We start from the raw sequence: 13,689 nt of genomic DNA on the forward strand, positions 1-13,689 counted from the left end.
TTTTTTTTAAGAAAACGAAATTTCTATGATTTATGAAAAAATGATGGGATAAAAGCAGGAAAGAGAAAAAAATAAATGGAAGTGCTAGTGTGATAGAAATTAAAATATTTGAAATTTTTTGGAATATTTTTCAATGATTAATTAATTCATCAATAGATATTGGGTCTCTCTTTCTTTCTTTTTTTTTTTTTTCTGGTAACCATGTAAAATATTTATTATAAAAATGGAGAAAAGGAATAAATCATCATGATTTTTAATATTATACTTTGATATGAAATAGGACTTTGAAATAGAATAGGCCTTTAGGACTGTTATTTCCTCTATAAAATATTTGTTATGAAAATAAAATAAAAAGAAAAAACAATCTAAGAAATGAAAAGAAATAGAAACGAAAAAAGAAAGGAATAGTTCATGAATTTATTATCATAGTTTACAATGAAATAAGACTTCAAAATAGAATAAGCTTTTAAGATTATTGTTCATACATTTATCAGTGTTTATTTTCCACGCAAAATTTTTTTTATAAAAATGAAGAAACGAAATAATCCATCATGATTTTATTATTATCATTTGGAATGAAGTAGATTTTGAAATAGAATAAACATTCAAAATTATTGTTCATACAATTTGTCACTGTTAAAATATAATCCTTTTTTTTTTAGCTCAGTTAAAATTTATTCATAGCTCCTTAGCATATCTTTCTTTTTTTCATTTTTTGTAAAAAATTTATGGATATAATGGCATTATAAAATTTTTAGATAAATAAACTAAAACAAAGCGTTCATTAATAAAATGTATACTAATCATTAACACTGATTAAATATGTAATTGTAGTAAATTAAAAATTTTTTTTTTTTTTAATTTTAACTTAATTTAGCGCAAATACTTTGTTATGCATAGAATTTCACTGTTTAATTACTCAGCGTTTATTCAGTTTTCATATGATTTATATTATATTATAATACGAATATCTTATCATATCTAAGGTTCTTTTTTTTACATTTATGATTATAAAATTTTGTATTTCGCTATTCATTGTGAAGCATTTTGAGTTTATCATTTTGATATACATAATAAAATTGCCAATTTCTTTTAGCTCAAATATCTTCTTGGAAATAAAAAATAAATTGACATTGAAAATTTTGAAAAAAATTCGAATTTCAAAGGTCACTTTTTGATTATCTTTTTCTCTTCTCCTTTTTTTTTTGGAAATGCTTTAGATTTAATTACATATTTGAACACTTCTTACTTCAATAAAAATGATAAAATATTGAACAGACTATATTGGAATCTTTTCAACTTAATTTCTTTTTCTATTGATATCATTTTTTCAAAGCGCTAAGATAGAAATTGTGGAATGCGCATTTATCACTTTCTTATATTAACCAAAAGAAAATAAAAAAAAAAAAAAAAAAATGAGTGAAATGAAGTGAAAAGAGCACTTTTCCCTTATATTTGTTACTTTTTATTTTCTTTCTTCTTTTTTCTTAACATTAGGTCATTAGACAGATTCAGCACGGAGTAATTCCTTTTCATCAAAAAATTGTTTATCATCACTTCACATTTCAATGTCGCATTTACTAAAGCATTTAAAATGTGACACACAATCCTTTTTTGTGACGTGGACTATCGGTTCAAACATCTATCATAGTATAATTTTTTTCCGACAAATCTTCAGTGGTTTTTTTTTTTTCTTTTCTTTTGTTCTTTAATTTATTAGTCTAAAATTTATGTTACTTTTTATCACTTACTTGCACTACATAAATATACTTAAGTTGCATTTACAAAGTAACAAAAGACAATTTGTTTTAGTCTTATTACAGTTTATTGATTATATACTTTTAATATATTTAATTGGTTTGTTTTTTTAATTTTAATTTTCTTTTGTGAAGCATTATTTTCAGTTTTATATTAGAAAACATTAATTTAGTCCTTTATAATGAACAATTTCAAATTTATTATTGGCAAAAATTTTTTTTTTTTTTGAAATATAAATTGGAAAATAGCAATTTCTTTTTGTTGAATGCTTCATTCAACTGAGAAAGCTTACAAATGAAACCGTTAAAAATGGTCGATAATTTGTTGATTAAGAATCGGAAGTTTATAGCTTTCTATTTCTTCTCACTCGTTTATATATTTGATTAGTAAATTAGGAGGAAAAGGGATGACTGAAATTAAAAACAATTCGTTTGCTTCCTTTTTCTCACTCTTAGTCTAAGCTTAAGCTAGTGACATCTTCTGAGCCTAAGTTAGATACATCTTCTTGGTCTTAAGAAAAATGAAAACTTTATGAGAACTTTAGCTATCATTCACTTTCCTTTTTCATTGTAAATAATAGCATTTCTCATTGATAGGATAATAAATGCTTAAAGCTTTGAAATTCATCAATATATTAATAATTGTTAAGATGTAGTTAAGTGTGTATTAATCCATTAGAAAGTTAAACCTTTCTTGCAAATTTTATGATTTTTTTTTTTTTAAATTAAAAGTTTTAAATGATTCAGTTCATTTGCTTATATTAGCAAATGAAGCAGAGGAACAAATTGACTTTAACACTTATGATTGTAAATCACATCCAAATTCATTAATTACTTTACTTGAATTCAAAAAACAAAATCAAATCTTCTAAGTTATAAATGATAAAACTAATTTAACTTTGCAATATGCTTAAATTTTTCAAATATTTTAACTACTTTTGTCAAATTCTTTCATCAATTTATATTTGCTTATAGCAACTTATAACATTAACCAATTTGAAAATTTTCCATTTAACAAACTCAATGTTGCGCTTTTTGATAAAATATGTAAAAGTTATGCTTAATGGTTGATAAATTTTGCTTATGGTAATAATTGTAGCAAAAAAGTTTTCTCAAACATTAATGGTTCAATGAACAGTAAAATTAATTTATGTATGCGTAAATTAGGAAGCAAAATTATAATGCATCAAAAATCTGAGAGAGAGAGAGAGAGAGAGAGGGAGAGAGAAAAAAAAGGGTGCCTTAAAAGGATTGTAAACAGGACAATTAAATCTTAAGTCATTTTTCAGCTATTTCATTTTTTATATATTGATAGTTTGAAAATATTTCGAATGTTGAAATTTTTCTTTAAAAATTTTTATGAAATTGATGTATTTATATTAGTTGCATAAATTATCTAACAAGAAAGCACTAATTTTAATTCATTAATAATGAGATATATTATATGAATTTTAATTTCATATAAAATAACAATTGCATTTTTCATTGATGGCATATGTCACTTTTTTGAGAATAATTATCAAATTTTGCTTTGATATCAGATAGTTTTATAAATTTATTCGTTTCATTTTGAAAATTTTTCTCAGAATTGGCAAAAATAATGTCAGAAATTGTCTCATACTATTCACTTATTACTGTTATAATTATTATTACTCATTACACTAAAATAATAATAAAATATCGATCCAATTAAAGCAAAAATTAATGAATTTTTTTTTTTTTTGTAAATGCAATTTTTCAGGTTCTTAACCAAATTATTTTTGTTAAGTCAGAAAAAAAAAAGGTAGGAAAATGTAGAAAGTAAAAAAATAAAAAATTATAAAAAAAGAAATCTTCGTTTGGTATATAAATTTCTTTCTGTTTTTTAAAAAATTTTGAGAAAAAAACTTTGATGAAAAATTAGAAAAACAAACAATGTTACATATTTTAAAAAAGTAAAAATAGAAAATGAAAAAAGCGATAACCTAAAAATTGCAATTAGAATTTAAATTATGCATAAATTTTACTTCTTAAAGAAATCCACTTCATTTGATCTACGTTAATTTGTGCTTTTTTCTTTTTCTTTTATTTTTAAATTATTTTATGGCACAATTTTGAATGAATTACACATGGCAAGAAAAAATAATTGCCTTATCGCTTTTTTTTTTTTGAAATTTAAATTCTTTTTTAACAACAACAAAAAAAAATTTCCTTTTTATTTCATTTTTAAAGTATTTCCTCGTTTATTTTTTGTCTTCTTCTTAAGGATAAAATTTTAGCAATTCAAAGGAACTGAATGAAAAGCAAAAAAAAAAAGTGAATAATTTCCGGTATGTACAAGGAACAAGAGGAAAAAGAAGAAAAGTTTTATGAAAATATGTTCCTTCTATAACTTTTTAAATTTGTATATTTTTATTTTATTTTATTATGTAAGGAGAAATTAGATTTTAGTGTTAACATAAGTTTAAAAAAAAAAAAGTGGGCTGAAACTTTGAAATTACATTTTTTTTCTTACTTTTTACTTATTCATACATTATTTGCTTCATTCGAATTCATAATTTATGTGAAAGTGCTGTTGTTGCTTATTTACTTATTATTCGACTATATTACATACTTATTACAATCTTGCGTTAGAGAAGTAATTAGTAATAAATTTGATTGTTAATTTGCCGCAACATTTTTGTATTTAAATAAAACACTTTCTGTTGGATTTCAAATAAAATACTATTTACTTAAAATTTATTCAATATTTAATTTATATTACTTATTTGTATTTGTAACTATTTATCCTTTTGATAAATTCAACGAATTGAAGTAAAAGCAACAATAGCGAAATATAGAAAGGAAATGAATTATTTTTCTTCTTTGCAATGTTTTATAAATATATTTATAATTAATCAATCAATTATTGAATTGAACGACGTGTAAACGTACCACCTAAACGTACGTACGTGTGTAATCGACTAAATGGCAATCTAAATGCAATCTTCTTTTTCATTATTTAATTTTAAAAATATTCCTATAATAATTTCAGGCATATTATACTTCACAATGTCTACATTTAAAGTATTAATCTTAGCAGTTTTGCTTGTTATTAACCATTTTTGTAACACTGATTCTAAACAATTACAAGGTAAGTCATTTTGCCCTTTAAAAAAAAAAAAATAAGGTTATTGCTATTAATATTTGGTAGGTAAATCCTTTAATTTAATCTTAAAGTTTTAAAATCATTAATTAGATAAAGTGCTTTGAGATTTCATTTTCCTAAAATCCTCTTTTGAATTCACTTAATTATATTACCTTATTTAATCGTCATATAAGTAGCTTTTCATAGAAACAACAATAGATTTTCATAAAATTTTGAAATGAATATATCAAAATTATTGAAATAAAATTGATGCAGTAATTATTTTCAGACAGTGATTTATTCAGAGGTGGCTTTGAACCAATGCGATATTATTTCAATGTTAGAAATTCATTTTGTGTTTTTTTGTAAAAAAAAAAAATTTTTAAATTTTTCTGGAAAAAAAATTTCTAAAAAATTTATTTCAATAAAATAGATAATTCTGATCATGTGAAATTATTTGATATTATCAAAAATATAATTTTTTATTTAATCATACTTCTATGATTTTCTTTTGAAAGAGTTACTGAAATTTCCATTCAAAATTCATTTATAAAAAAACATCATTTTTTTTATAAATTTAATTAAAAATAATAAAAATAAAAATATAATTTGATTGGTTAATTAATTTAAATTTTAGCCAAGTGATTCATACATTGGTAAACGTGTACCAAATCCAGCAGATATGATGATACGCTTCGGGAAACGTTCTGCAACGTTTGATGCACCAACTGGCGATCTTAATGATGAATAATTATCTCGTTAACCGTTAACTTTCAAAAAATTTTTAATTCGAAAACTTTATTCATTGATTTTATTTACTATATTTGTATAACAAATAAACTGAAAAATAAAAAAAAAAAAAAAAAGAGAAAAAAAGTTGTATAAAATTTTATTGTATGGTCAGAATTTTATTAAATTTTTCAAAATTGAAAATTTTTATTAATAGAAAATTTCAACAAATGAAATTCAATTTTAGGATTTTATTTATTTCAATGAAAAATTGATGCTACGATTACATACTAATGAATTGATATTGTTAATAATCAAATAAGTTATGTTGCTTTATAACGAGAGAAAGTTTTATGAATTAAAAACATGGGTAAATTGTTGCACACAATGAAAATAAATTGCAAAAAAAAAAAAAAAAAAAATGAAAATACAATTATCAGTTAATCAATTTATCAGTTAACAAATTACAAAGTACGTTTGGAAATCAAACTATTGCAACCGAAGGAAATTTTTTTTTGAAGTATATTTTAAGAAATTTAAAAGTTGAAAGTCAAACTAATTCAAATATCTATAATCACAAATATATTTCAGAAAAAAAAAAAAAAATTACATTTCAGTTTCAAAATTTTATATATTTTCTTATATTCTTCACGTAATGGATTTCACTAGCAAAACAAATCGCAAATTTGAAATTTGAAATTTTCTATAAAGTTCAAATTGGAAAATGTATTTAAACAACAAATATTGATTGGTAAATTCATTCGCATGCATTGAAAAGAATATTAGTAAATATTATTTAATATCGAATATGGAAAACCGGATTTTAAGCTCATATTTAATTGATAAGAGTAATGGAGAGGAAGAAAAGGCACTATTATTTTCGAGCTGCGCTCTTGGATGCCCATTTGTTGTTGTTATTGCTGCTATTGTTGTTTTGTTATTGTTGTTACTATTGTTGTCGTTGTCGTTGTTGTTGTTGTTGTTCTAATAATATGAATAAGGACATTAAATTTACTCGAAATTTTTAATAATTAAATTTTTTATTTCGATTTAATTATTAGAACAAATTATTTTCTCATTCATTTATATTATATATATTAGAGACTATATAAAATGTTTATGAGAGAAAATCATAAAATTTACCACATATAAATGATAAAACTTTCCGATTTAATTCAATTTGCAAATGTTTTATAACAATTGCTTGAAAGTTATAATCTCAGCAATCGAACTTTAACCATCGATTTATTTCGCAGCCAATTTTAATTCAATGTTAAATTCAAGTTAATTTGGCTTTCATCCATTGAGAATCAAGTTTTGCTCTCAAATACTGTCAACAATACTGCGACAAATGATGAATTCAAATTGCGCTGCGATGGATCACTCAGAGAAACATTCATCCATAATTATAGTTTGAGCGATTTAAAAACTCACTTTTAATTTGTTCAATATGAATTGTCCGTAATATTTCCATTTTATATTGCATATAATTCCAGGAATCATTGATATTTGATATGTTTAGAAAAAAATGTGCCATCAACTTGGTTAATTATTTGCTTCAAATGAAATTTTTTTCTTTTTAAACTTGTAATTTTAAAATTTTACTAAAATTTTAAACTTAATTTTTATTTTTTCTTGAATTCTTTCTTAAAATTTTAAGACTTTTATTCGAAAAACGATCAGATTTTTTTTTTTACATTATGCTTTTTGTTGTTAATTTTATTGTTCAATGAATATAGCATTGTAATTTTTTAAAAAAAAGAAAAGAATAAGAAAAGGAGGAAAGCGAATAATTTTTTTTTTTTTTTGATGAAAAATTTTTTTCTGATAATTTAAAACAATTAAATTTTTTTTTGATAAACTTTTCCTGAAATTGAAGTGCTCACTGATCAAATTTTTTTTTACCATTAGCATTGTTTCTATTTTATTCATTAATGGATTAGAAATTTTATCTTTTTTCTTTTTTCAAAAATTCATTGTATGAGAATTTAATGCAAAACGGAAAACGTTTTTATTTTTTTCCGCTTCATTTTATCTTTCCCATTACGTACAGTTTTCAATTGCGAAAACTTTATTATTTGAAACGAAAACATACTTTTTTCCAAAATGTTTGAAATAAAATTAATTATCACAAAATAGTATTAAATTAGTCAAAATAACTAAGATTAAGAGTAATCAAGATGTCACGACGTGTGTCCTCATCTTGTAGTACAATGCCAACAATATTTACTGATCGTTGGCTTTCATCAAATTATTTGCCATGCGGAATTTTACGATTCAAAAATGAAGAATTTCTCAGCAGTCAAGTGGGTGAGGTAAAATTTTAGAAAAATTTTTTGCATTTGTTAGAAGAAAAATTTCATAATTTTATAATAAATTAATAAATTTTTACTTGAATTAACACAGTTGTCTGATGGATACTAATAGATATTTAATTATTTAAATTCAATTTTATATTGTTTCACATTTTTTCTTTCAACTTTACATTTATTAAATGTTTTGAAGATTGAATAGTTAAGCCATTTGAATGTCTACTTTGTTAAATTTAATTAAATTTTATTTAGATAATCGATGATGCAGAAAAATTTTCCGTATCAATTGATGCACGAAATTTTGCACCAAATGAAATAACGGTTTAATTGTATAAAATATTATTAATGAAAATTTAATATTTCTAAGTGCAAAAAGAAAAGTAAATCTTTAAGCATATTAAATAAGGAAGGACATATTTAGTTTTGTATTAATTAATTTCTTATTAATTTCTAATTTACTTATAGTCATTGTGGCATCTTCAAAATCAAATAAAGTTTTAGGTGAATACCGAAGGTAACGAACTCAAAATTGGCGCAATACATGTTGACAGCAAAGGCAAGGTAAGGAAATTTCTTCATTTTAGCAATTTCCAATAAATAAAAATAAAATGTACCAAAATTTTGTTTGTAATAATGATGACAATTCATCTACTTTTTGTTAGAATAAACATGAAAAAAAATTTTCTTTTTTTTTTAAGTTCTAAATTAACAAGAAAATTAAATCATTTTAAATTGTACGATAAATTGAAGCTATACTATTTTCAACAATAAAATTTTTATTTCTTTCCGAAATTTACTTTTCAATTTTACACTTAAAGAAGCAATTCGAACGGCGTTATGTGATACCGGATAATATAATGATGGAATGCAGTGAAACCAGAATCAGTCCGGATGGAATACTTACTATTACCTTATTTAAAAAGCATTTACCATCGTAACCCAAATGTTAATTTTTTTTTTTTTTTTTAAAGCAACTTTTTGATACATCTGAACTTCAACAAGTTGCTGTGTAACTTTAATACATTTAATAGTTTTGCCATAAAATTATTGAGGCAATTTAGAAAGAATTGAATAAATTGCGGGCCTGAAATATGCAATTCAAATAGGTGGAAAATCAACAAGTATTCATAAATTAAATGTACATTAAATGAATAATATCTACTTTTTTTCTTTTTTTATGACAAATTTTTGATTGAATAATAATATGTCAATTTCTATAGCATAAAATTTGTTGTCAAATCAAAAAAAAAAAGAGAAAATTCGTGTCTTTTTTTTTATTTTTTTAATGATTTATAAGAAATAAAATGGATTCAGTCATTGCTTAAAACATTTTATAATTTTATTTTTACACAAATAAAATTTAACAATTAAATTTAGATGCTTAATATAATTAATTTTTTGATTTACATAAAACAGATTAAATCGGTGAAATAAAATTTATTTTTGAAAAACAAAATGAAATATTTACATTGTAAGGGAATCAGGCTTCCTGATTTTGTGTAAGTTGTTAAAATGGGGTAAATGCGACAATTTAGTCAATTACTTATTCATGATTCATGCTTTTCATGTCTAATAACATTAGTTATATGAAAACAATCATTTCAGTTTAGTTTAAAATTTCATGAATCTAATTTAATATCATATTTTTAATCTTGCATTTCAATTTTATGTATGTATTTTTTTTAAATATATCCGTTAAATGACATTAAAATATAACGTCGAAATTAAATTTATAAAATTTAAAACTAATATAATTGATTAGAGTTCGTCAACTATTTCACTAATTTCCCTTCATTTTCCAAAAATTATTTATTGTATAAAAGAAGAGTAATAAAGACAGAAAAAGAGAGGGAAAGAGAAAGAGAGAGAAGGAGTTTAATGGATGTAGGATAATAGTTTTGTTATTAGATGTGGTGACATTTGGCCAACGGTGTCATCACTGCAATCATCATTACTGAGGTCAGTGTGCTTCCGCTATTACTTAATGAGTGTTTGTCATCTGTCGTCTAAAGTTCAATCGAGACAATATTATCACATCTATTGTATTCATCGAGAGTTACATCTGATCATGTAGTATAAATAAGGCTAAATACCAACAAATGCAGATTTGGACAGGTGACAATGATTTTTGGTCAGTTATAATCACTTTCTTTCATGTTTTTAATGGCGAATGGACAAACATTCTTGCATGATTCATTCTCTTAGTGCTATCAAAACTTCAAATCAGTTTAGAAACAAATCCAATAACATTTTCAGGGGAAATTTAAAACTTCCATCATTCAAGAATAAGCAAATAGCAAATAAAAAAATAACCACGCAATTTTAATTCAAAATTTTTAAATCAAATTCCTAATACAATGTGGATAATATTACTTTTCATTAATTTGATAATATTTGACATCACTACTACTGATGTCTTTTCCAGTCATCCACTACTGAAATGTAAGTTGTTTCAATTTAATAATTATTCAATCATGATATGTCCGTTATGCATAATTTAATTCATTAATACTTTATTTTGCATTCGGCTTTTTTTTGGGAAGGGGTGGAGGAGGGGGGAAGGGGGGGAGGGAAAATAACTAAATAAATTCCTTCTAATATTTCATTAATTCATTTTGAAGCATGTAAAAAATATGATTGAATTATGATTTACATTATACCTTCAAATATGCAAATACTAATAGCAATCATTTTAGCTGCTAATGTTATTTGTACAGAAAATGGAATTACTGCAAATATCAAATTCAATCGGTTTTTTGACGGTACAATATATTCTGCTGAATATTCTACCAATCTGGATTGCATCTATCATAATAGAAGTGATATGCCGATTCTTGCAATTGAATTTACTATACCGTTAAATAAATGTGGTACAAGAATAGCTAGGAATACAAGAAATGTTATCATTTCAATTGTGTATTATTAAAATGAAATTTTATTTTAATTTTTTTCAAATACGAAGCACTCATTCTTATAGCATTTGCTAAATGATTTTTGATTTCATATTTCAACATAAATCATTGTTGTCAAATGTTTCAAAATTTCAGATAGTGGATTTAATCGAAAATCTTGTTTGCATTCAAATGGAAGCGAAACAATCTCAAGCATCCATTAATCATCATTTTCTACTTACTTGTCAATTGGTACCTCAAGTAGGTATACCTTTAATCCAAACTCAGGATGGAAAAACTTCACTACTGGTATGTTTGCTTAAATTTTTTCCAGCTTCCATCATTATTTTAAATGAAATGTGAGATTAAATTAAAAAGTAATATCTTGATTTGGAAATTATATTTTTTAATTTTATTTCTCGATTTTATATCGCCGTGATGTTTTGAACACTTAAACCTAATATAATTTTTTTTTTAAAAAAAAAAAAAACATTGTTTAAATTGTTGAAATGTCAAACTTTTGGGCGGTTTAAAAATGAGTCTTTTATATTTTGAAAAAATGTTGTTTCATTTAAAAAGTGTAATTTAAGGTAACGAATCAAACGAATTTATGGAAAAAGATTCCAGAATATGGTTTTTCCGAGCAAAAGATGAAATCTGAATTTGATCTTGAAAACAACTGGGGCAACTGGCCTATTGATTCAAATTTAACTCCCAATGAGCCACTTCCTGACATCATGTTTGCTAATTCTGAGGAAAATTTTCAAAACGGCTCACTCGAATTATTATCGACAACTGAAGAGACATTGTTAATTAACACATCATCAATCACTGCTTCTACCAGCACTAATATTAATATTGCATCTAGTAAAAATCCCAATATTTTAATGAAAGTTCTAGAGGTAATAAGACTTTGGCCTAAATTTTCAAATAAAACAACTCCAAAAATTGATGCAAATATTTCAACAACAATAGCAATGGATACAAAATTTCGATCAAATTCGACTTCCAAATGGTTCGCATCTATGGTTTTCTTATAAAAAAGAAAATCCTGAAGAGCGGGCGGGATATTTAGGGAACAAAATTAATTAATCAACTTTTTCAAAAAAAAAAAAAGAGTAGAAAAAATAGATGAAAGAAAGAAATACTAAAGGAAAAGAAGATTGGAATCAGTTCGGATATATGCTACACAATTACCAAATCAAAAACCAATAACTGCTAATACGCCAGTATACATGGAAATAAGACATACTAATGAAATACCTTTTGGAAGTAAAATAAATGGTCCTGTTCAAATCGGTGAAAATATTTCATTGGTAATACGAAGCAGGTCACATAATTCAGGTATAATACTTTAAATTATAAATTTGAAATCATTTACTAAATTTCTAAAATAATTCTTTGTAATATGTTCGACAGAATCACGAAGAAATTAATCAATTTTGTATTTATCAACATATTTTTTTAAGTCAGACTAGTTCATTTATTAGTAATCATTTAGTTATAATATAGAGATATTTGAAGATAGAAAAACGAATTTTTCAGAAAGTGATACCTACAACTTCTTTGTTCATTCCTGTTACGCTAGTGATAAGCAAGGCTTAGAAAAACTTCTGCTTATTGATCAGTTTGGGTATTTTTTTTTTAATTTTCAATTTAAATAGAAGCTATAAAATCAATCCACAGTGAACCTTTTTAGAATCTGAAAAGATACAAGATAATGAATGTTAATTATTTGACATTTTATTATAAAATGCAAGTTCAGGTGCACAGTGCAACCGAAATTAACCGGACAAATGATTCGGATGAAAAGCGCAGAGCAAACCTACTATTATTTCTGGGTCAGCGCCTTTAAATTTCCTGGACCTGATGATGTTTATTTCACATGTGCTATTGATATTTCACAAAATAAAAGCTTTCCGGTACTTATTTAATCTTGAAAAATACAGAAATAATTAAAAGCACAAAATAAATTATAATTAAATTTTCACTTAAAATTATTGTTTATACCAGTACCATTTATACTTCACGTCCATTTTTAAGGAAGGATGTGGAAAAGAGGAAAATGAATCTCGTAGGTGGCGTGCTTTTAATGGCGATATAATAAATTACACTGAATAGTGTAATAAAGTGATAGTGTTGATAAGTGGTGAAACAAATTGAAAATCAAAATTTGCATTTGCAGTTAGTGTCTTTAAATTTTATGGAATCTTGATCTTTGAATTGCATAATTCAAAAAGGGATAGATATGAAACCAAGCACTGAATTTTCAGAAGATCCTTATTGACACTTCTGGTTTGTTTTACCATTAATGCTATTCAGATTTGTTATCATGTATGCATTACATAGGTTATGGAAGTAATTGATCACTTAATAATGAATTTTATTTATTGCTATTCGTAACGCTTTGGATTTATCTAGTAAAATGATCACCAAGATGATAAAATTTGTTAGAAATGATATTTTTATCTGCTTCAAATATGTAATGTGATAGTGTTTGAATTACATATATCACTGTAGCAATGAAATTATATATTCAGAGTTATGTAATTCGTGATTATGAAAATGATAAGAAGCTTCTCTTAACCATGACAAATATCCACTTATTATACTTTCAAAACCTATTGGTAAAATTTTGTATTTTAAATCTCATCAATTCTTTTATTGTTTGAGCAAGTAAGTCACTTTTTTTTAGATAATTATTTCAAGGATCTATTCTTATGTGACAGAATTTGCACACAAATAACAATTTCATTTCAAATTAACATTTCCTGTTAATCCTAGGAATCATCATTTCACAGAGGACAACAGTGAATGATAAGTTCAGTTTCTGCTCATTAATAGCTAATTAATCATTTCCAAAAAGTCCAAAATGCAGGAGCAGAAGATTACCT

At 24.2% G+C, this 13,689-nt stretch overlaps 3 protein-coding genes across 3 annotated transcripts; all 3 read left to right on the forward strand.

Annotated features, from left to right (window-relative positions):
* Positions 1-4,787: 4,787 nt before the first annotated feature.
* Positions 4,788-5,614, forward strand: Bm9731 (Uncharacterized protein; the record flags this gene model as incomplete). The annotated part of the gene is made up of 3 exons (XM_043077461.1): positions 4,788-4,869; positions 5,153-5,202; positions 5,501-5,614. 3 exons carry the CDS (start codon positions 4,788-4,790, stop codon positions 5,612-5,614), a joined length of 246 nt encoding a protein of 81 aa, XP_042933395.1.
* A 2,158-nt stretch (positions 5,615-7,772) lies between these two features.
* Bm9730 (Uncharacterized protein) lies at positions 7,773-8,842 on the forward strand (the record flags this gene model as incomplete). The annotated part of the gene is made up of 4 exons (XM_043077462.1): positions 7,773-7,907; positions 8,157-8,225; positions 8,406-8,465; positions 8,723-8,842. 4 exons carry the CDS (start codon positions 7,773-7,775, stop codon positions 8,840-8,842), a joined length of 384 nt encoding a protein of 127 aa, XP_042933396.1.
* A 1,419-nt stretch (positions 8,843-10,261) lies between these two features.
* On the forward strand, positions 10,262-12,916 carry Bma-cutl-24 (uncharacterized protein; the record flags this gene model as incomplete). The annotated part of the gene is made up of 8 exons (XM_043077463.1): positions 10,262-10,346; positions 10,601-10,803; positions 10,952-11,104; positions 11,386-11,810; positions 11,949-12,139; positions 12,341-12,428; positions 12,561-12,717; positions 12,839-12,916. The coding sequence occupies 8 exons, from the start codon at positions 10,262-10,264 to the stop codon at positions 12,914-12,916; spliced, it is 1,380 nt and encodes a 459-aa protein (XP_042933397.1).
* Between the last annotated feature and the right edge of the window lie 773 nt (positions 12,917-13,689).

Source organism: Brugia malayi, assembly GCF_000002995.4.
Source record: "Brugia malayi strain FR3 genome assembly, contig: Bm_v4_Chr1_scaffold_001, whole genome shotgun sequence".
NCBI lineage: Eukaryota > Metazoa > Nematoda > Chromadorea > Rhabditida > Onchocercidae > Brugia > Brugia malayi.